The sequence below is a fragment of the Centroberyx affinis genome, unplaced genomic scaffold (genome assembly GCF_046629955.1).
Source record: "Centroberyx affinis isolate AG114_WGS23_722 - 3 ecotype Tasmania unplaced genomic scaffold, CSIRO-AGI_Caff_v1 ptg000331l_1, whole genome shotgun sequence".
In the NCBI taxonomy this organism is placed as follows: domain Eukaryota; kingdom Metazoa; phylum Chordata; class Actinopteri; order Beryciformes; family Berycidae; genus Centroberyx; species Centroberyx affinis.
Genome location: NW_027279006.1, coordinates 7,029 through 25,952, shown reverse-complemented (window position 1 = coordinate 25,952; position 18,924 = coordinate 7,029). Strand labels below are relative to the sequence as shown.

General features: G+C 42.9%; 1 protein-coding gene across 1 annotated transcript; it reads right to left on the bottom strand.

Moving 5' to 3' along the window:
- Positions 1-435: 435 nt before the first annotated feature.
- On the bottom strand, positions 436-6,006 carry eve1 (even-skipped-like1). Its single transcript, XM_071515209.1, is given in 4 exon segments — positions 436-927; positions 4,629-4,837; positions 4,840-4,861; positions 5,809-6,006. Coding segments are annotated over 4 exon segments (921 nt in total).
- Between the last annotated feature and the right edge of the window lie 12,918 nt (positions 6,007-18,924).

The following is an 18,924-nucleotide window of genomic DNA, read 5'->3' as shown; positions in this document are numbered from 1 at the left end:
ATCTCAGAGATCACTAACATGGCTGTGGTGAAAGAGCAACAAAGGCGGCTCAGGGAATCTAAGGAATTCAGAGCCATTTGATTGTCAGAAAGGTGCAGAGATGCTCTAACAAGCCGAGCCTCCAAAGTATTCATTTAGAAGAGTCGACCACCAGATGGAGATGGAAACAAAGGCAATGAATTGGAAAAGGAAACTGAGCTACTTTTCCTTAAGGTCACACAACCAATCATGTGATATTTTAGACCAGTTGCAGATGTTCGCACAAAGAAATCAACTAGTTCGCCCAGCAAGCCTCTTCACCTTGTGGAGTTTGAAGCCAATTAGTCAATTTCGTTTCATCTGCAAATGTGTCCTTTTGTCCGAAAGAACCTGCCGAAATCCGTCTCCTCAGCAAGTATACCGTGGCCTTCAGAAAATCTTAGTCTCCATTTGAATTTACACCACCTCCTCCCTCCTGTCCAGACCGGCAGCCTGGATGTTGGCCTTGGGACTGCGAGACCTGCTCAGCCCGAGGGCGGCCGCCTCCCCCCTGGCCTTCAGCAGTTGGTCCGGTCCCCAGCGCAGGCAGATGGGACAGGGGCAGGAGGCGGGGTGGTGCACGACGCCGCCGGGGGGGTAGAGGCCTCCCGTCGTCGGAGGCAGCCCCCCCGGCCTGCTGTGGTACTGCGAGAGCCGCAGCGCGTCCAGCGGCCTCACGGGTACGCTGTAGGGGCCGTGAGCCGAGGAGGCCGGGGACGAGAGACCCAGGGGGGAGTAGAGGTGGAGCGGGAGGTGGGGGAGGTGGTGCGGGAGGAAGGGGTAAGGCAGGGGGGAGGAGGGGGAGGCGCGTCCCATCAGGAGAGCCCCCAGGGGGTCGACCAGAGGGTGGGGCCACGGCAGGGAGTGTCTCTGGCGTTTGTCCTTCATCCTCCTGTTCTGGAACCACACCTAGAGAGAGAGAGAGAGAGAAGGAAGGAAGGAAGGAAGGAAGCAAAATTGAAAGAAATAAAGAGGAGGATGAGATGAAGATGACGAGAGAGAGAGAGAGGGTAGGAGAAGAGAATAAAAGAGGAGGCAGAAGGATGAAAAGGAGGAGAAGGAAGGGGAAGAAAGGGAATGAGAGAAGAATATAGGAGGCGGTAAAGAGAGCAGAGAGTAAGGAGAGGAGAGAGGAAGTGACAGATTAGAGGGAGGAGAGAAGAAAAGGAGAGAATTAGTTTAACCTGCAATCAGACAGATCCAAGGTAATTGTTATTTGAAGTGTTTTGTTCCAAAATTATGTTTGCTGTTTGAAAGAATTGGCACCTACTCTTACAAAATGAATGATGGCACAAAATGAATACAAATAATGGTACTTATAAAGGATAGTAGCCAGGATCTATATGTTTTAGAGATATTGAATAATGGACTTAAAGCTGCACTAGTTGGCAGCTCCAAATGGCAACAAGAGTTAAGTGTTTGAAGTTTAAGCACTTCATTACCCAGAAATCCCGTAACATCACTAAGCCGTTCACCGACCCGGCCGGTCTGCGATGCTTTGAACCAAAGAGACGAGAGAGGGAAAGATCTAATGTTGTCCAGCTTTCTCTGCTGCTGCTCAGGCGACACTTTTGGATTTCTTCAGTTTGGATCGGTCTCTTCCTGTGTGGAGGAACTTTCCCACCAATGAGCAAACTGACAGCAGAATTTAATCTGGACAAACAGGGAGAATCTACAGGCTCAGTCAGTGGGGACGGGACGGGACGGGACGGGACGGGACGGGACGGGACGGGACGGGACGCTCTGCTGCACACACACACTTTGTGATTTAGACTGATAAGACAGCTGGAGTTTTACATAAAACATCTTGCCTCGTGCAGCTGATAAAACTGATTTACTGCATTTTGGAAATGAAATTTTCATCCTATCTTCATTCCTTACAAAGCATATTCATAATAGCTGACAGACTACATTAAATTTAAGCAACTAACCAGATTTAAACTTGGAGAAATAGAAATCTACTTTAATCTTTTTCTCTATTTACTTTTCTGTGTGCTGCCGTGCTCACATCTGACTTAAAGCTTTAAGGCTGGAACTGACAAGTTGTTTATTAGTCTGTCTGTCTGTCTGTGTGTCTGTCTCTCTCTGTCTGTCTGTCTCTGTCTGTCTGTCTGTGTGTCTCTCTGTCTCTGTCTGTCTCTGTCTGTCTGTCTCTCTCTCTGTCTGTCTCCGTCTGTCTGTCTGTGTGTCTGTCTCTGTCTGTCTCTCTCTCTGTCTGTCTCTGTCTGGCTGTCTCTCTGTCTGTCTCTCTCTCTGTCTGCCTGTCTCTCTGTCTCTCTCTCTTTCTCTCTCTGTCTCTCTCTCTCTGTGTCTGTCTCTCTCTCTCTCTGTCTGTCTCTCTCTCTGTCTCTCTCTCTCTGTCTGTCTCTCTCTCTGTCTCTCTCTCTCTGTCTGTCTGTCTCTCTGTCTGTCTCTCTCTCTCTCTGTCTCTCTGTCTGTCTCTCTCTCTGTCTGTCTCTCTCTCTGTCTGTCTGTCTCTCTCTCTCTCTCTCTCTGTCTGTCTCTCTCTCTCTGTCTCTCTCTCTGTCTGTCTGTCTGTCTGTCCAGCCCTGAACTATTTTACCAGCCCATAGAAAATCCCGGAAGGCTGTGCTTCTAAAACGTCAGGCGGCTCCGTTTACGAGGCCTCGCCTCGCATTCCTGCTCTTTCATAAAAGGCCCTCCAGTAGTTGACAGAAAGGTGGCCGCATTTACTGCGTATTAAAGCGGCTGCATTGGACACGGGGGGCCTCTGCGTCAAAAGTTAGACGCCGCTAAACCTGTCAGCACTCAATCTGCTGTGCTGATTGAAACGACAAGTAAGAGGAGACAAGATGAAAACCTTACATGCATGGAAAATGTCAAAGGCGTCTTGTCGTTCAGGTGAGTAACTGCCTCATATTTGTGTTTCCTGTTTTGACCCGCTTGGGTTGTCAGGCTGTGTGTGTGTGTGTGTGTGTGTGTGTGTGTGTGTGTGTGTGTGTATGCAGAGTGAGAGCAAACAGCCGAGGTAACGCAGAATGATTTAATGAAGCCTGTGAGGCAATGAGGCGGGCATGAGCAGGAGCACCGCTGTATGGATATAATGTGGGTCTCCTGAAAAGATTTAGACTCTCTCTCTCTCTCTCTCTCTCTCTCTCTCTCTCTCTCTCTCTCTCTCTCTCTCTCTCACTCTCACACACACACACACACACACACCCTCTCCCCCTCACACACACACAAACAGCACAGTAACGCCTATTAATCCAATGTTTTTAGCTCCTCCCACCTTCACCTCCTAACTGAAAATGAGCTATATTGGAAATGTAATCAGGACAACAAAAACAAAACCATAAAAAAACAAAAAAGGCGTGAATGCAGAAATCTCCATTGTAAATGAATGGTGTGTCACTCAGGATGTGTCCAGTTCACCTACAGTACATGTAGGTCTAACAAAAATTAACTTTGGTGTTGACACTGTTGGTGCTGAGGTACATGACCATGAGTCAGGAGCAGCACTTCGTGACACAGCAGGCACTGAACCTGTACAGGACCTGGTATGTAGTTCAAGAAGAAGAAGCTACAGCCTGAATATTAAACATCCGGCAGCCTGAACCCCGGCTCTGAAACGCTTTCCATCAGGGAAAGTGAGTAAATGCAGTCTGTCACACTGGGACCAGGCTCATTAAAACATATTGGTGCTGTGGTCAGACCCAAAACTCAGCTTTCATTCCAGAGCCCTCGGTTTAAGAGACTAAGACCACAGATAGATAGTTATAGTTTCCCCTTACGAAAAAAAGAACTGTAGCAATCCTTAGGCCTAAATGAATGTTATACGGATATCATACAAATATAATTAATAGAAATATAATAGGAATAGTATAATGATACTATAGGAAATAAAAATACCATAAAGTGCTCAAACATTTTTCATGTGATGGACTCCAAAGGAGACCCACATTAGAGGCTTCTGTCCCAGGGACTCTGATGTGGGGAGATTTTTATTGTTGCTTTATTTGATATTGAATTGTACAAGTGTCCTGGGCGATACTAGTGAGACTGAAACCTGTGAGTACAACAGCCATTCCTATACATTCTCTAACTGGAATAATTTCTAGTGAATTATAGTGAAGTTAGGTTGTTCCTCACTTAGCTGGAGAACTCCCTGGAACCTCCTCAAGGTTCTATGGGAACCACTGATTTATGGGATGTGAAAAATACATTTCTAATTCTCATTTCTCTAATCTTTGGGGAAAGGCTTTCTTCTTGTGAAATGACAATCAATATTTGGCCTCTAGGATAATTTCTAGTGAATTATGGTGAATTTAGACTATTCCTAATTTTTCTGGTGATCCCCTGGAACCCCCCACAAGAACCCCTGGAACCCCTTCATGGACCCCTGGATCCCCCCTAAGAACCCCTGGAACCCTTAAGAACTCCTGGAACTCCTCTAAGAACCCCTGGAACCCTTAAAGAACCCTGTGGGTTCCCAAACTCCACTCTGAGAACCATGTTTGGATGTTGAGCCCCAGATACAGGCCAACCCTGTAAGTCTTTATAATAATATCAAAGAAACACTGTAGTGACTGTTCAGTTAGTCTGCTGGTCAAGGAGTTAATTTCACCGAACTGCCTGGGAAGAGAGCCCGGTACCTTTATCGTTGTCTCCGGTAAGTTGAGCGCCGTGGCCAGCTCGCACCGCCGGGGTCTCGAGACGTAGCTCTCCTTCAGGTACTCCTGCTCCAACCGGGACAGCTGCTCCCGCGTGAACGCCGTCCGGTGCCGCCGGCTGTGGTCGAGCAGGGCGCTGCGCGGGCACGGCTCCTGCTGCTCTCCGCCGGGACCGTGCACGGCGGCCGCGACCGGCGTCTGTCTGCCCTCCGCCACTGAAATAACGCGAGAAGACGACAAGCTTATACCCTGCAGTGGGAATACCAGATAATTAGGCCTAATGGATATTTTATTATGGGATTATTATAAGACTTTTGTCTCTATGCCCTTACAGCGAAAATAAGAGAGGAACGTCACTGTGTTTATTCTGCCTGTAGGCTTAAAATAAATTGTGTCGAACTGAAATAAATACGAAAATATTATTTGAAAAGTAATGTGGAATCTGGACAACAATGGGTCCCGTATTCTATAATAAATACATAATAAATGCAATAGGTATAAATAAAGGCTTGCAGAGCACAGATTACTTCTATAGGCCTACGGGATATTTCTCCCTGCATATTGTATGTAGGCCACTTTTAGTCATTTTTAATCTCGGAATGGGACATTTTTAAGACTTTGGCGCAGTAACCCCTATTGACTATATTTGTCCAACAGTATGTTTGGCAGCACATGTCAAAAACAGTTTAGGAATAAGTCATTCACAGAGGTGATAAACCCTTGTTTGGGTCTCAGTAATTCTCACAGTTTGTTCTTACAGACAAATAAAACCCACACAGCTTTGATTACATTCACAACAACTCACGCATCAGGCTGCTTCTGTGTTTGCAGGCTGTGAAGTGTAAAGAAAAATAAATCCCTCCTTTGTATTTTTTCTCGGTATAGTCCTTTCGGTGAAATGTTCAGTATCCTCCCGTTGCACCGCAGCCCAGACAGAAAGGCCCGGTCAAGATGCTGGCTGCTGTCTGACAAAAAGTTGCTGCAGCTGTCTTGTTGTCTTGTCCTTGTTGACGCATGGGGACACACACACACACACACACACTCTCACACACACTTCAGCCAAGTCCGTTTAGACAGTCAGGCAGAAGATGAGGTGTTTTTGTCCCCCTTTCTGACCCCCCCTCCCCCCTCCAGTCTCTGTCCCCGGGGCGGCTCTCCTCGCCTCCTCTGCCCCTATCAGAGCCGCTCCAGACGGGCCGTGGTGTGCGCGTCTGCCCGGCGCGGCGCCGCGGCCCGGAGAGGTGTTAAAGGTGTTAGAGCCGAAGCCTTTGGTCTCCGTCTCGGCCTTTGTACTTTTGTTATGGAGAATTAAAGACGGGCTTGTGGCTGACAGAGGCAGAGACAGCAGCCAGACCCTCATTGTTCTCCGCCGTTTGATGTTTGTAGTTTTGGAAGTCAATCATTACAGGCCTAATGGCTCCAAATTGGCCAAGGTGGGGCAGGGAGGGAGAGACTACAGAGGAAGGCAAAACCTGTCTGTGGCGGAATTATTAATTAAGCTTAGTATTATGGCAATGGGCCATAGCCCTAGGTTTGAAGCACAACGTGTCAGAATTTATAATATTTCTTAGCCTAGTTTTATTTTATTTCTTTTGTAATATTTTATATTTTTTGGAGTCTGCTCTCGGACTAGGTTGAAAGCATAACGTTGGATTTATATAGGCCAATACATTCTCTATTTTATTAGTTTTTTTTTTTTATTATTATTATTTGTTTTTCTAATAGCCTAATTTCTCTAGTCGAGAGTAAATAAATAGAGGGAATTAAAGGATTTCATTCCAAAATGAGATATCCACCATCTGAAATTACTAATTCCTTGCTGTTACATAATGACGGCAGGAGGAACATTATGGGCCGATTACTGAAGTTAGGAGTCATCTTGAGACATTTACTTTCAAAACGGATTTGTTTTTAAGGATAGAATTATCTGTAGGCCTAGTTTTTCCAATGCTGATAAATTATAGGTGCTATGTTTTTTTTTCCCAAAATGGATAGGCTGTATAGGTCTGGCGTTTTGGAATAAAATCGTAACTTACCGTTCATTCTCTTGGCTACATTTGAAAGTTTCTATACGTAGCACAAGATTTTTTTTTAATGAAATAAGTCTGTTCCTTATTTAATTAGGGGTCAAAATAGTAACCGGATCTAAAGGGAATATATGACAAAAAAGACCCGGCAGGGATGATGGATTTATCTTTTTATAATGGCAATACGGTATTAATAGAAAACACTATAACCCTGTAAGTATGTAGCGTAGCTCCCAGTGTCAAACATGTCTTTTCAACCGGTGTTTTTGAGCTTATTACGACTATAATCTATGCTGATTGCTGATCCAGCGGCCAGATGATGATAAAGACGACAGGCAGAGGGCAGGAGACAGACAGACGCCAGGTGGGGTGGAGTCCGTGTTACTTTACCCACCACATCTCATCCGCCTTTATAAAAAATAATTTACTTACCATATAAGAATCACGTTCAAAATGTTGACTCTCTGGCATTGATTCTGTATAATTGTCCTATGTGGCTGATTCTATTGTTTACTCGTTTGACAGGATCTGTAGGAATTATAATTCACTGTTTGATTTGCTGCCAACTTGGTTACTGCTGCAATGATCCCGACTTTAACTGCAGTTGACTTTGCTTCACTGTCCCTATAGTTGGCCTCCACACCCTACCTTCCTACCAAATAGCTTTTATAGTAGGCTACTCTGTCTGGATGTTTCTCTGCTGTTTGTTTTATGGGTGTTCCTCCCCTTGATAGTCTCAGGATCATTTATTTAAAGTCCTGTTTCCAGGTTGCATCTGAATCTATGGGATTTACAGACTGAAGAGCTTTTTACACTGTAGTGGTGAAAATAAAAGGCAGATTAATTTCTCCTGCTGCGTCACTCTGTCAGCTCAGCTCAGAGTTCACCCATAATAAATACTATATATGAGGAGTTTCCTTCCAAAATGACACAGGCCCTTTCCATAATATGAATAAAGTGACGCCTAGCCTACTCTTACAACAGGATTGACAGAAACCAAACTGGATCCTCTACATTTTAAAGATTTTGAATGATGAAATTCAGGTAATGATTTTTTCTTCCTAAAGTGGAGTTTTTTGGAAATGAAACCTCAAAATGTCCCCAACATCACTGAAAAGTAAATTTAGGAATGAACAAACAGACTAATAATGGAGAATAGATTCTGTTTATTTATTGGTATTTTAATGTTGTCACTCCATGTCTGAAGCATCATGTTGAATGGAAACCTGTCTGCTTTTGATGACATCATAACCTGCCAGCACCATAGGACATTATCAGGTACCAGGCTTGGTGTAAATTGCCTGATGATGAACCCAGATCAGCAAACTGTAATATTCCCCAGGTTGTGTGTGTGTGTGAAAAGACTCTGAGTGAGCGGGTGGGGGTTCGGTGCCTTGCTCATGGGCACTGCGGGTTCAAACTCCCACCCTGCCTCCTGTCTCTGCTCAGTTATAATAGAGCGGTAGCTTGGTTTCTGTCCCTCTGATGCATTAAAAGTTAGTTTTCTCACTTTCTGTGGCACACATCGGGACAATGTGAAAACGACTGTCATGTGTTTTCAGTGTTGGCGGTTACAGAAACGCTCTGACCTCAGCATGGGGCCAAAAAAAAAAAAAAAAGTATTTGTCTGGAAGCCACTGATTCAGTTTTGTATGTGTGATCAAACACTCTACACTCTTTAAAAAAGGCTGTCATTTTCAACACATCCATATTTTTGGAACTTACTTTGGAATTTACTTTTCTGTGCAACATGTGTTAAACATATGTAAATAGCGACAAATGTTGACGCCGCATATGCTGCTATTAACATGTGTTGAAAACGTATAGAAGATGTGTGCGTTGTCCCCAAGTACACCCGCATGCTGTATGTGTTGAAAATGAAACATCCTTTTTAAGATGGCAGCTGAGCACGCAGCATGGGTTGTGCTACACATGCTAATATCTTCATCTAAAGTTTGGAAGTTCTCAGGGAAGTTGCTGACTTTGTTGTGGTGGCGGCCTGATAGCGAATGATTTGAGGGGCGTTCGTTAAAGCCTCAGTGTACTGGAAGTGATAATTGGCATCTGTCACTTGATGCCTCTATGGCACGGCACATTTAAAGCCTATAGGCAGCTCGGGAACCTTGGGTAACATCACTATTATATTTTCTGATCCTTGGCCTGTTCTACAGTCTGCCTCATGTGTTTGGAGACTGGCTAGTAGACCAGTTAAACTACATTGTTTGAGCACCCCCACACATATACCCCCTCTGCAATAAAAATAAATATGCTTATAGCCAAGACAACATTGACTACTACGTTTACATGCACACCGATAATGTGGTTATAGTGCAATTAAGGCGATAATGAGTAAGGCAGAACCCATGTAAACACCACACTCTGATTATGTTAATGCCATTATGCTCCTAGTTGAAGTAAGCACAATCACTCACAATTGTAATTGCATTAATAAACACCTTTCCAAGTGTCCAGCAATTAGTTTTTCCTCATCCATGTTCTGGCTTCCTGCAGCCTGCGTCTTGACAAGAACACACTGAGAACACTCTGAAAAACATGTATGATGTCCTTAAGTCTTGAAGCAGGTCAGTGGGCACCGCGGCTCTATAAAACTCATGAAAACAGCTGTTTGTTGAGTCAAGTTTGGAGCTGATGTGTCACGGTGGTTTGACGCATCACTGGACACTTCTTTGAAGGATCAGACGTGAACATCTTCAAAGAACAGTGTCCATTTCTGCGTTCATTACCTTCGCCAAGGAGGTTATGTATTCGGTGCCGTTTGTTTGTTTGTCTGTCAGCAGGATTACGGAAAAACTACTGGCCCGATTTTCGTGAAGCTTAGTGGAAGGGTGTAGCATGGGCCAGGGAAGAACCCATTAAATTTTGGAGTGGATCCGGATATTGGTTGCACTTGCACATTTGCATATCATAGAAGACTGGACTATTAGCCATGGCCAATAGTGCCCTTCTAGTTGTGATTATGGGTCCGGCAGTGATACAGCCAGGTACTAGGTGCCCTTGGCCACGTCTCTTACCTATTTGTGTCACCATGGTATTTCTCAAAATGTCCTCTGGGTGAATGCCAACCTCATGGTGTTCAGTCAGCCAACGCATTTTAAACCCAAAATCGACAAGAACAAGGACTTTCACCTTTCTCTTCATCTTCCAGCAGAACATATTGTACTTGGTTATTTAAAAGTATTGTTTTCAAATCAGTTTCAGTTGGGGTGATGAATCCCTGGACAGGCCGGGGGAGTTTTGGGTGGGAAAAGAAGAAAGTCTCTGTGCAGCTTACCCAAAGAAGACACTGGAGCACGCAAACAGCTCCAGTTGCATTTATTCAGTGCAAGGACTAACGTTTTAACGTGACTGCGTCTTCATCGGAGTCACAGCTGCCATCAAGATGCCTGTGAGGAAGAGGCTTAACCCCCAGCTGGTGGTTATTCTGGGCAGCTCGTAGGTGTGAATGTGTGAAACTGTATGAGTGTAAAGCGGGTTGTTCCTGCTTTCAGGCTGCCGGAGCCTGATGTTCCAGAGGGCAGCGCTGACTCTCAAATCTAATGCACCATAACTAGAAGTGACATCATGCTCATACAACCATTCTGTAGGAAATCATGTCCTGATAGAGGATTTCTCCGCCACTATTTGTCCAGACAAGGTTGACTAAGCAACTGTGCTCCACACCCATACAGTTCCTCACATCTATACTGGGAGCTGACCAGTAAAACCAGTTCTTTTACTGTGCAACTCACCGAAGGAGTTGGTGGGAAAGTACTTTGCTTTAGGGCAGTGGTTCTCAACGTGGGGTCCGGAGATCACTAGGGGTCCTTCGGTGAGTTCCAGGGGGTCCCCGGCAAATTGATGAATTTGCTAAACTTAAGCATTATTTCATTTATAAGAAGTTAACACGATTAGAGAATGTAGAAGAATGACTGTTTTGATCATAGTTTGACTGATATCTCTCTGCCTACAATACAGACAGTCATGGAAAATCATATCTGACAATAAAACTATTGTCAGATACGTGGCGGGTCCGCGGCCCAAAATATGGACTAAATTAGGGTCCTTGATATGAAAAAGGTTGAGAATCACTGCTTTAGAGCACCTTGACTGCAGTTGTTTTGGGACAGGATTGTGTTACTCATTGACTTCCATCAAACATATTTCCCCAGCTGGTCGGGGGATTCAAACCGAAAACCTTCCACTCACAAGCCCATTTCACCAGCCCTTACCTCACCACCGCCCCCCAAAATCTCCATAAGTTTATGACGGTCTGTAATCGACCGACTACAGTGGCAGATATTATGCTGCATGTGTCTCTCAGAAGAGTAGATCACTCCCAATGTGGACTGCAGAGTGATGTGGTCCCTATTAGAAACATATTTCATTGAGAAGAAGAAATAACTTCCAATACAGACACCTATTGAGAACATATTTCTCTTTAGAAGAATAAATAGCTTCCATTGTGACTGTGCATACCGATGAGGTTTCCTTATTGGCTTTGATTTCAGCCCCAGTGCCAGGACTTTCCAGAGATGTAATGTTTTCCAGCGCTGGCTGTCGCGTTCTGCCAAACCCGTAATCCCAAAGGATTGGTAGTTTTGATCAAATGATCAAAGTACACAGTTGTATCTGTAAGACATCTGGCTATCGACTCTCCGTGAGCTGCAAACTGTGCTCCATCACACAACTCTGGCATTTTACCATCCGTACTTCTGCTGCACTCCTGGCTCTTTGTCACATAGTTCTCCTGATCCGCTCACACTGTTAGATCTCATCAGTCTGTGATGTGATTTAGTGATGAAATGTTGTAATTTACTGTTTCTGGTGAACCCACTTTCCCTCAACCTGCCTCGTCTACTTCTACGTCAGTCAGTGATTTCCTACGTTTCCCAGAATGCTTTTCAACAACCCCAGAAAACGGGCGTGAACTTGTTGCATTCAGTACGCGTAGATGGAGAGAGCGTTAGAGACGGTGATAGTGTAGTAAGAAAACGTGAGAAAAAGTGAGAGTCTCTCCCTTACTCAAACTCCAAACTGTCTCTCTGCTGCAGTGCATTCTGGTCTCTCTCCTGCTCCTGTGGGTGGAGAAATTGGTCTCTCTTCCTCTTCTCTGATGGATCTCTCCCTGTGTGATTGTTGAACGTCTCTCGGTGCAAAATGGCGGCTCTAGAAAGAAGCCCTCGCTCTTTGATTCTGAGGGACTGACACCAAAACCTGACGTTTACCACTGAGGTTTTACATCCTGAAACATTTTCTCATATCAAACTCTATCGTAGCTGCTGGAAACATCTGGAGGTGACGTCACTGCTCGGTGCCATGTTTTGTGTTGACATCACAATGTACCCATAATGCTGTGCGAGTCTGAGTTTGACAGACGGTGAGAACCAATAGTGAAAGCAGTAAGATGTTTCCATGCCACAGAAACCAGTTTAATATTGTAGAAAGCCAGGCATCTTAACCAGGTGTCTCATAATGGTAGTATGACCATACCAGGATATTCTCACTCGGTTATAACATTTACCATCGTCAACCCAAAACCAGGTTACTGCAGCAACCGGGTTAAGAACAGAATTATTTTTGCACGTAAACACAGCCAATGACAGAAAGGCTTCCACCTGCACAGAGGGAATTAATAAATTAGGCAGATGTGAAGAGAGGTTGAGGAGTCCCATGTGAATATCCTGCAACTCAACATGAAAAATGGGTTGTGGGCTTGATGCCAACTCCCCCATAAAACACTTTAACACAGACTACGTTTCCATGGACAGCAATACTCTGATATGAACCCGATTACGACAACAGTCTGAATAAGAAACTGCCGTGTAAACAGCATGATTCCCGCAGATTCCCTTAACCTGAATAAGGTCATTGTCGGAGTAGGCAGAATCGCATTAAGACATGTGGAGTATTCTGAGTTCAGTCTCATTACTGAAGCGGTTCAGACTGTAAACACCTGAATCCAACCAGGACTCTCTCTGGACCGCCTGACGCTCCTCTGCCTTCCAGAGGCTGAACTGGTTTCAGAAGAGAAAGAAAGAGACTGACAGCAGAAAAAAAGAAGTCCCAACATTTTTGGGGTGAGGCTGAAACTGTCACCACTTAAAATAGTGTCACCACTGCCTTTGTCTTTCCTTGACTCTGATGATCGAAATGTTCGTCTATTTGCACCTTCAGTAAAGTCTGAAACTGTCAGATTCTCCGGTGATCCTCCTCTGTCCTGCTGACCGGACTTTGCTCTGCAGCTGGAGACAGTACCATGAAGGGAACAGTTCTATAAGCAACACATGGAGACAGATTAATCAGAATATTGTCTTATTAAGAATAAGGCCAATAGTCATGTAAACACAGTCAACTGTTAAAAAACAGATAATGGTGATGTACCTATTGTCTGGTAAATTGGAGAAATTTAAGGGAATGTATGTTGTGTTATAGCGGTTATAGCCTCGATACATTTCAGTCCTCAGACATCTGGACAGCGGGCTGCAAACTGCAGCATCACAACAGTCTGGCATGTTAGAAATATACCAACGTGTCCGAAGCTGAAACATGTGGCTCTTCTGTCCGTCCCTGGAGGCTGCAGCAGCTGGACGCCCGGGGAAAAGATGGATCAGAAATGTATTTGAAAGAGTTTTCTCTATTTCCAAAGTGTCGTAGGCTACACAATATGAATTAATCAGAGAGGCTCGCAAAGAGTTGTAATTCAAAATAAAACCATCTTCTGGGGAAAATGGCATCACAAGAACTTCATGCCGCAGTATTTCCATCAGTATTTACAAAATGGTGCAGATCTGGTCTGGAAAAAGTGCTATTCTTTGCCAGCAGGTCAATTTTTCCGGGAATATCGACTCCGTCTCTTGTTCGCCCATGACAGAAAATTTCCTGAAGGTTTCTGGGTGAAGCTGCATGTGTGGAAGGGGGCTTTAATGTTGCCTGGACCTCTCAGGAGCTGCTGGGAGTCCAACCTGTCTGAGGTAGTCCAGCGATTTCGGAGCACGTTCAACACCAGAGAACGTGTTTCTGCAACCAGGCGATAAACAAGGCGATAAAAGAAGAAGAAAAAGCAGAAGATTAATTAAACTGATTATTTGCGGTCTGCGTTCCTCTCCTCCGTCATTCCCTCCGACCCGGTCAAAGTGTCTGTCGGTGTGTGTTCAGAGGAAGGCGTCAGGACCGCCACCAAAGCTAACCTGCTAACAGGCCGCTAGCAAAGCGCTAATACCCTTTCTGCTCGTCTGTGGCTGAACCCATCACGGGATTACAATTCATTAAACACACATTATCACTCAGATTACAATGGGTAATCCCCTAATCCCCGCTCCAGTGTTTACAGAGGCAGAGATAAGACGCATGATGAAGTCTGTGATGGTAATTACATCAGTTCCGGTCAGTGCAGTAACAGGATGGACTCGTTTTCACAGAGACGAGAGGAAAGAGGAAAGAGGAAAGAGGACTTCTCTGTGAAGATCAATGAAGTATCAGTTTGTTGTTATTATGAACAAAAAACGTAAAAAATAAAAAATAAATAATCGTGTACCACATATTTTACAACATATTAGAAATAATCATCACTGCAATCAGTAGTTTCTAGTTTGTTCTGCTCTGTTTCATCCCATTCTGTTCTATGTAGATTTTTCTAATCGGTTCTATTTTTTCTGTTATGTTCTGTCCTGTTCTAGTTTCTTCTGCTCTGTTTCTTTCTGTTCTGTTCTATTTTGTTCTGCTTTGTTTCCTTCCATCCTGCTCCAGTTGGTTCTGCTCTATTGTTCTGTTCTGTCCTGTTCTACTTTGTTCTCTTCTGTTCTAGTTTTCTTTCTGATCCGTTCTGGTTTTTCTGTTCTGTTCTGTTCTGCTTTGTTTCTTGCAGTTCTGTTCTGTTCCAGGTGTTTCTGCTCTAATTTGTTCTGTTCTGTTCTGATGTGTCCTGTCCTACTTGTTCTGTTCTATTTTGTCCTGCTCTGTTTCTTTCCGTTCTGTTCTGTCCTCTTCCAGTTGGTTCTCTTCTGTTCTGCTCTAGTTTGTTCTGTTCTGTTCTGTTCTGTTCTGTTCTGTTCTGTTCTGTTCTGTTCTGTTCTGTTCTCTTCTGTTCTAGTTCTAGTTGTTCTAGCTCTGTTGGCTGTCTTGGCAGCTGTTGTGTCTCTGCAGTATTTAGCTCATATCACCTTAACTGCTACATCTCTTATAGCTCCATGATACATTAAAAGTTGTGTTAGTTAAGTTTTTAAGGTTTTTCCTGTCCCATATCACAAACAGACCATAACATATCTAAGGGTTGATAGGATTTTTGATCAATACCAATGACTCAATGATTATTTGGCCGGCTGCTGAGATTTCAAAACTAACCTTCCAGCCCGGACTCTGTTGTGGAACAAAAACCCCAACCTGTCTCTCTGCTGCAGTGCATGCTGGTCTCTCTCCTGCTCCTGTGGGTGGAGAAACTGGTCTCTCTTCCTCTTCTCCGATGGATTTCTCCCTGTATGATTGTTGAACGTCTCTCGGTGTAAAATGGCGGCTCTAGAAAGAAGAAGCCCTCGCTCTTTGGTTCTGAGGGACTGACACCAAAACCTGACGTTTACCGCTGAGGTTTTACATCCTGAAACATTTTCTCATATCAGACTCCACTGGAGCTGCTGGAAACATCTGGAGGTGACGTCACCTCGTCTACGATTGGCCGGTTATCCACCAAGAAGAAAAACACAACAAACTACTGGATGGAGCCAGGAATGAAAATTAGGCTACATCACTAACAGCTGATTTTAACAGAGTTAGTGTTTCAGGATGGAGTTTTCCTTTAACCCTCTTTTAGGCTGCATGTAAATAGAGGAGACACTGAATTCCTCCAGTATGGCCCCTTTATGAGTGTGTGTGTGTGTGTGTGTGTGTGTGTGTGTGTGTGTGTGTGTGTGTGTGTGTGGATCAGGATCACACACCTGAGCTGCAGGCAGAGCTCTGAGGTACAAGCCTCCCTCCTATTGGCCGCTGAGGGAACAGTAAGGTACAGACTCCTGCCTGGAAACATGAAATACAGTAGCTGCTGTCAGTAAAGCTCAGGATGTAGGTTTGAGTCCAAGTCTTGACCAACACATTATAATGTTTACTGTCCTCCTCCCTAATGCAGGCTGCTGTCTGATGAAGCAGAGGTCACATACTAAGGTCCCATATTCAGTTTTCATGATTTTGTTTTAAAATCTACTCAGGATGAGAATCATGTTCTTCATGATGTTTTGCAGATAAATGTAGTTTAAGATTATCTGAATAACAGCCTACATTATATATATACTGTATATTATCTGAATAATGGCTATATTATTAAAGGCTATATCTGAATAATGGCCTACTATACATTATATTACATAAAGCATATCTGAATAACAGCCTATATGATTGATATGTATAGGCCTATATATATCTATATGAATAACAGCTATAGCTACTATATTTCTGAACATTGAAATGCGTCTCTGTGCCATGTAGTCGGTTGTCTTGAGGCCTCGCGGCCTGACATTAAGGCCTTCAGATAATACATTTCTTATTAGACTGAATTAATGAGGCGAATGTTGGTTTCTTAATACTCTTTAAATTATTATTTTTCGTCCTCGTGAAGCTGGTTTCAGTTTTGAGATGGAAAATCAGATATGTAAAATCGGACCGGTTCGTTTTATCTCTAATTCAAAATCATTGAGTTAAAAACAGCATGAGATCGACAGCGTCGTTTACCGTTCCTGCGTTTTAATGTGATTTTATCAGGAAAATCATCTGGAATAAAAGCTCCTCGTGACGTCGGTTTAGCTGCAGCCTGCAAATACATTTAGATTTTGATCTGTCAGTGTGTGACACTATTATAATAATATATATAAGATATATATAATAATAATATAAGATACTATAATATAAGTATCTTATATTATAATAGGCTATAAGACACTACTATAACAATAATAATAATAATAATAATAATACTGATGACAATAATACGAGGAATAACAACAAGAATATAATAATAGGTTTTCCAGTAGACGGACGTTATTGTGATTTTAATTTTCTGTTCAGAATTTCTCCATCTCTCTAATTGATTAGAACATTTTTCCTGCATGTGGAGAGAACACAATCCATTTGAACTTAATTACAAATGATAATTATTGATAATTCTAATTATTAATTATGTCTCTGAAGAGATGTTTGATTATTTGGTAAGAAGAACCTGAATTCCAGATCACGTTTTCATATAAGTGTCGATAGCGCAAACCAAGTTTGGATGAAGGGTGAACGTGTTTCCTAACTGTTTCGTTGTAGGATGATTATTAGATTAATTTCCTCGTTCTGTTGGCGCACTGACACATGAAACAGAATTTTCTTTCTTTGTTTCCTCCGAGTTTTCCTTGTTCTGTCCCAAACTAGAAATAAAGGCGATAATCATCCTGCAGAAAGCCTGTGCGACGTTTAATCGATGTCATTTTAGAATTGAAGCAAATTTAAAGTTACTGTTGGATCATCGGTTAAGTGTCACAAATGTAAAATCGTGGTCATCAGTAAAAATCCTTTCTTAAAAATACTTAAATTATTATTGAAGCCTCTGTCCCGCTGTAATTCCAACAAGCCGGGATGGTTTTTCAGACAAGCGCTTCTTACAAAACCATCAGACCACTTGACTCTCCATCTCCCTGTTTGCTGGATCGGCTGGATCCAGATGGAGGGTTTTCAGAAAATCTTATTTGAACATGAAGATAAAGTCAGTGGGGGAGCGATTTCAGATATCCAGCAGCAGTTCATCATTCAATATCAGTAAATGTAAAGGATCCAGTTGGATATCCAGGGTGAGATCTCATTTTGGAACGAAATTCAAACGGGAAATATTAATAAATGTAAATAACAAATATAAACCTGGGACGCTTAAAGTAAACGATAGATCGTAGAGCCTGTACATTTACTTATTTACTGGCTCCTGTACAGTCAGCCGCATCTCAGACTGAAACTAAAATACCTGCTGTGCGTAAATCCTCCGCGCCAACATCAAGAAACAGGCGAGTTTTGTCTGGCGAAGTGGTTTTGGATTTTGGTGATTTCATGTTGATTTCTGTTCTTTTTGTTTTGGATGGCCTCTCACAGACTCATACTAATAACTTGAGGTCGGCTAATGGGCAAGCAAACTAGAAAAACTATAGGACACTGAAAATAAAACAACATAAAATAAAATAAAATAGGAAAAAACAGTTAAAATTAAACGCTGATCGTTCTATCTTTTAAATTAGCATTGACTCTTACCTTCATAAAACGACGACTGTGTCAGATTGCCTTTCTATCCTTTCGGCCCAAATATATGTATTACCTCTAACAGGTTACAATGTGACTTTTTGACGTAAAAGTGAACATACTGCTGGATGTTTTCTGCCGAGCGATGGTCTGTTTTTGTTCAGTTATTGATCCGTCAATTATTCTATAAACTGTCATCATACAGCCAGCAGCAAGCCGCCGATTTCTACAGTTTGTTATTGTAACTTAAAAGGCTTCTTAGTCTCTTGTTCCATCATTTCTGCAATGCGCCGTCCAAATTATATAAATTATATACTGACATGTTCCATCAGCTGAACCGGCCTGAGATATGAACATTCAGTATTACTGTAGGCCAGCTCTTTAGTAGAAACATATTCAGTAGGCTATTAGCCTAATATGGCTCTTTATTATGAACATAGTCAGTATTAATATAGCTCTTTATTATTAATATAGTCAGTGTCACTATAGCTCTTTATTAGTAATATATTCAGTATTACCATAGCTTTTTATTATTAACATAGTCAGTATTAATATAGCTCTTTATTATTAATATAGTCAGTATTACTATAGCTCTTTATTAGCAATATATGCAGTATTACCTTTATTCATTATCACTGTAGTTCTTTGTTATTAACATAGTAATACATTAGTATTGGAAATATCTATTGTTAACATGTTCAGTGTCACTAGCTGGTTTATTAAATCATTTCATTTTCACTTTCACATTATGACGCAGCAGGATGGGCTGGTGGGCAGAGAGCCGGTCCCGTTCCGGTTTGATCTTCAGCTGCTGAAGTGCCCATGAGCAAAACCCTGAACCCCGACCTGCTCACTCAGCTGGATTAAGATAAATGCCTCAGCTAAACTGTGAACTGTAATGCTGTGGCTTTGACTCCTGCATTCTTCAATAAGGGAAAACCATACTGTCACTAGGCTACTCAGTAGCCTAGTGACAGTATTTCTGTAATAGGCTACTAGTAGCA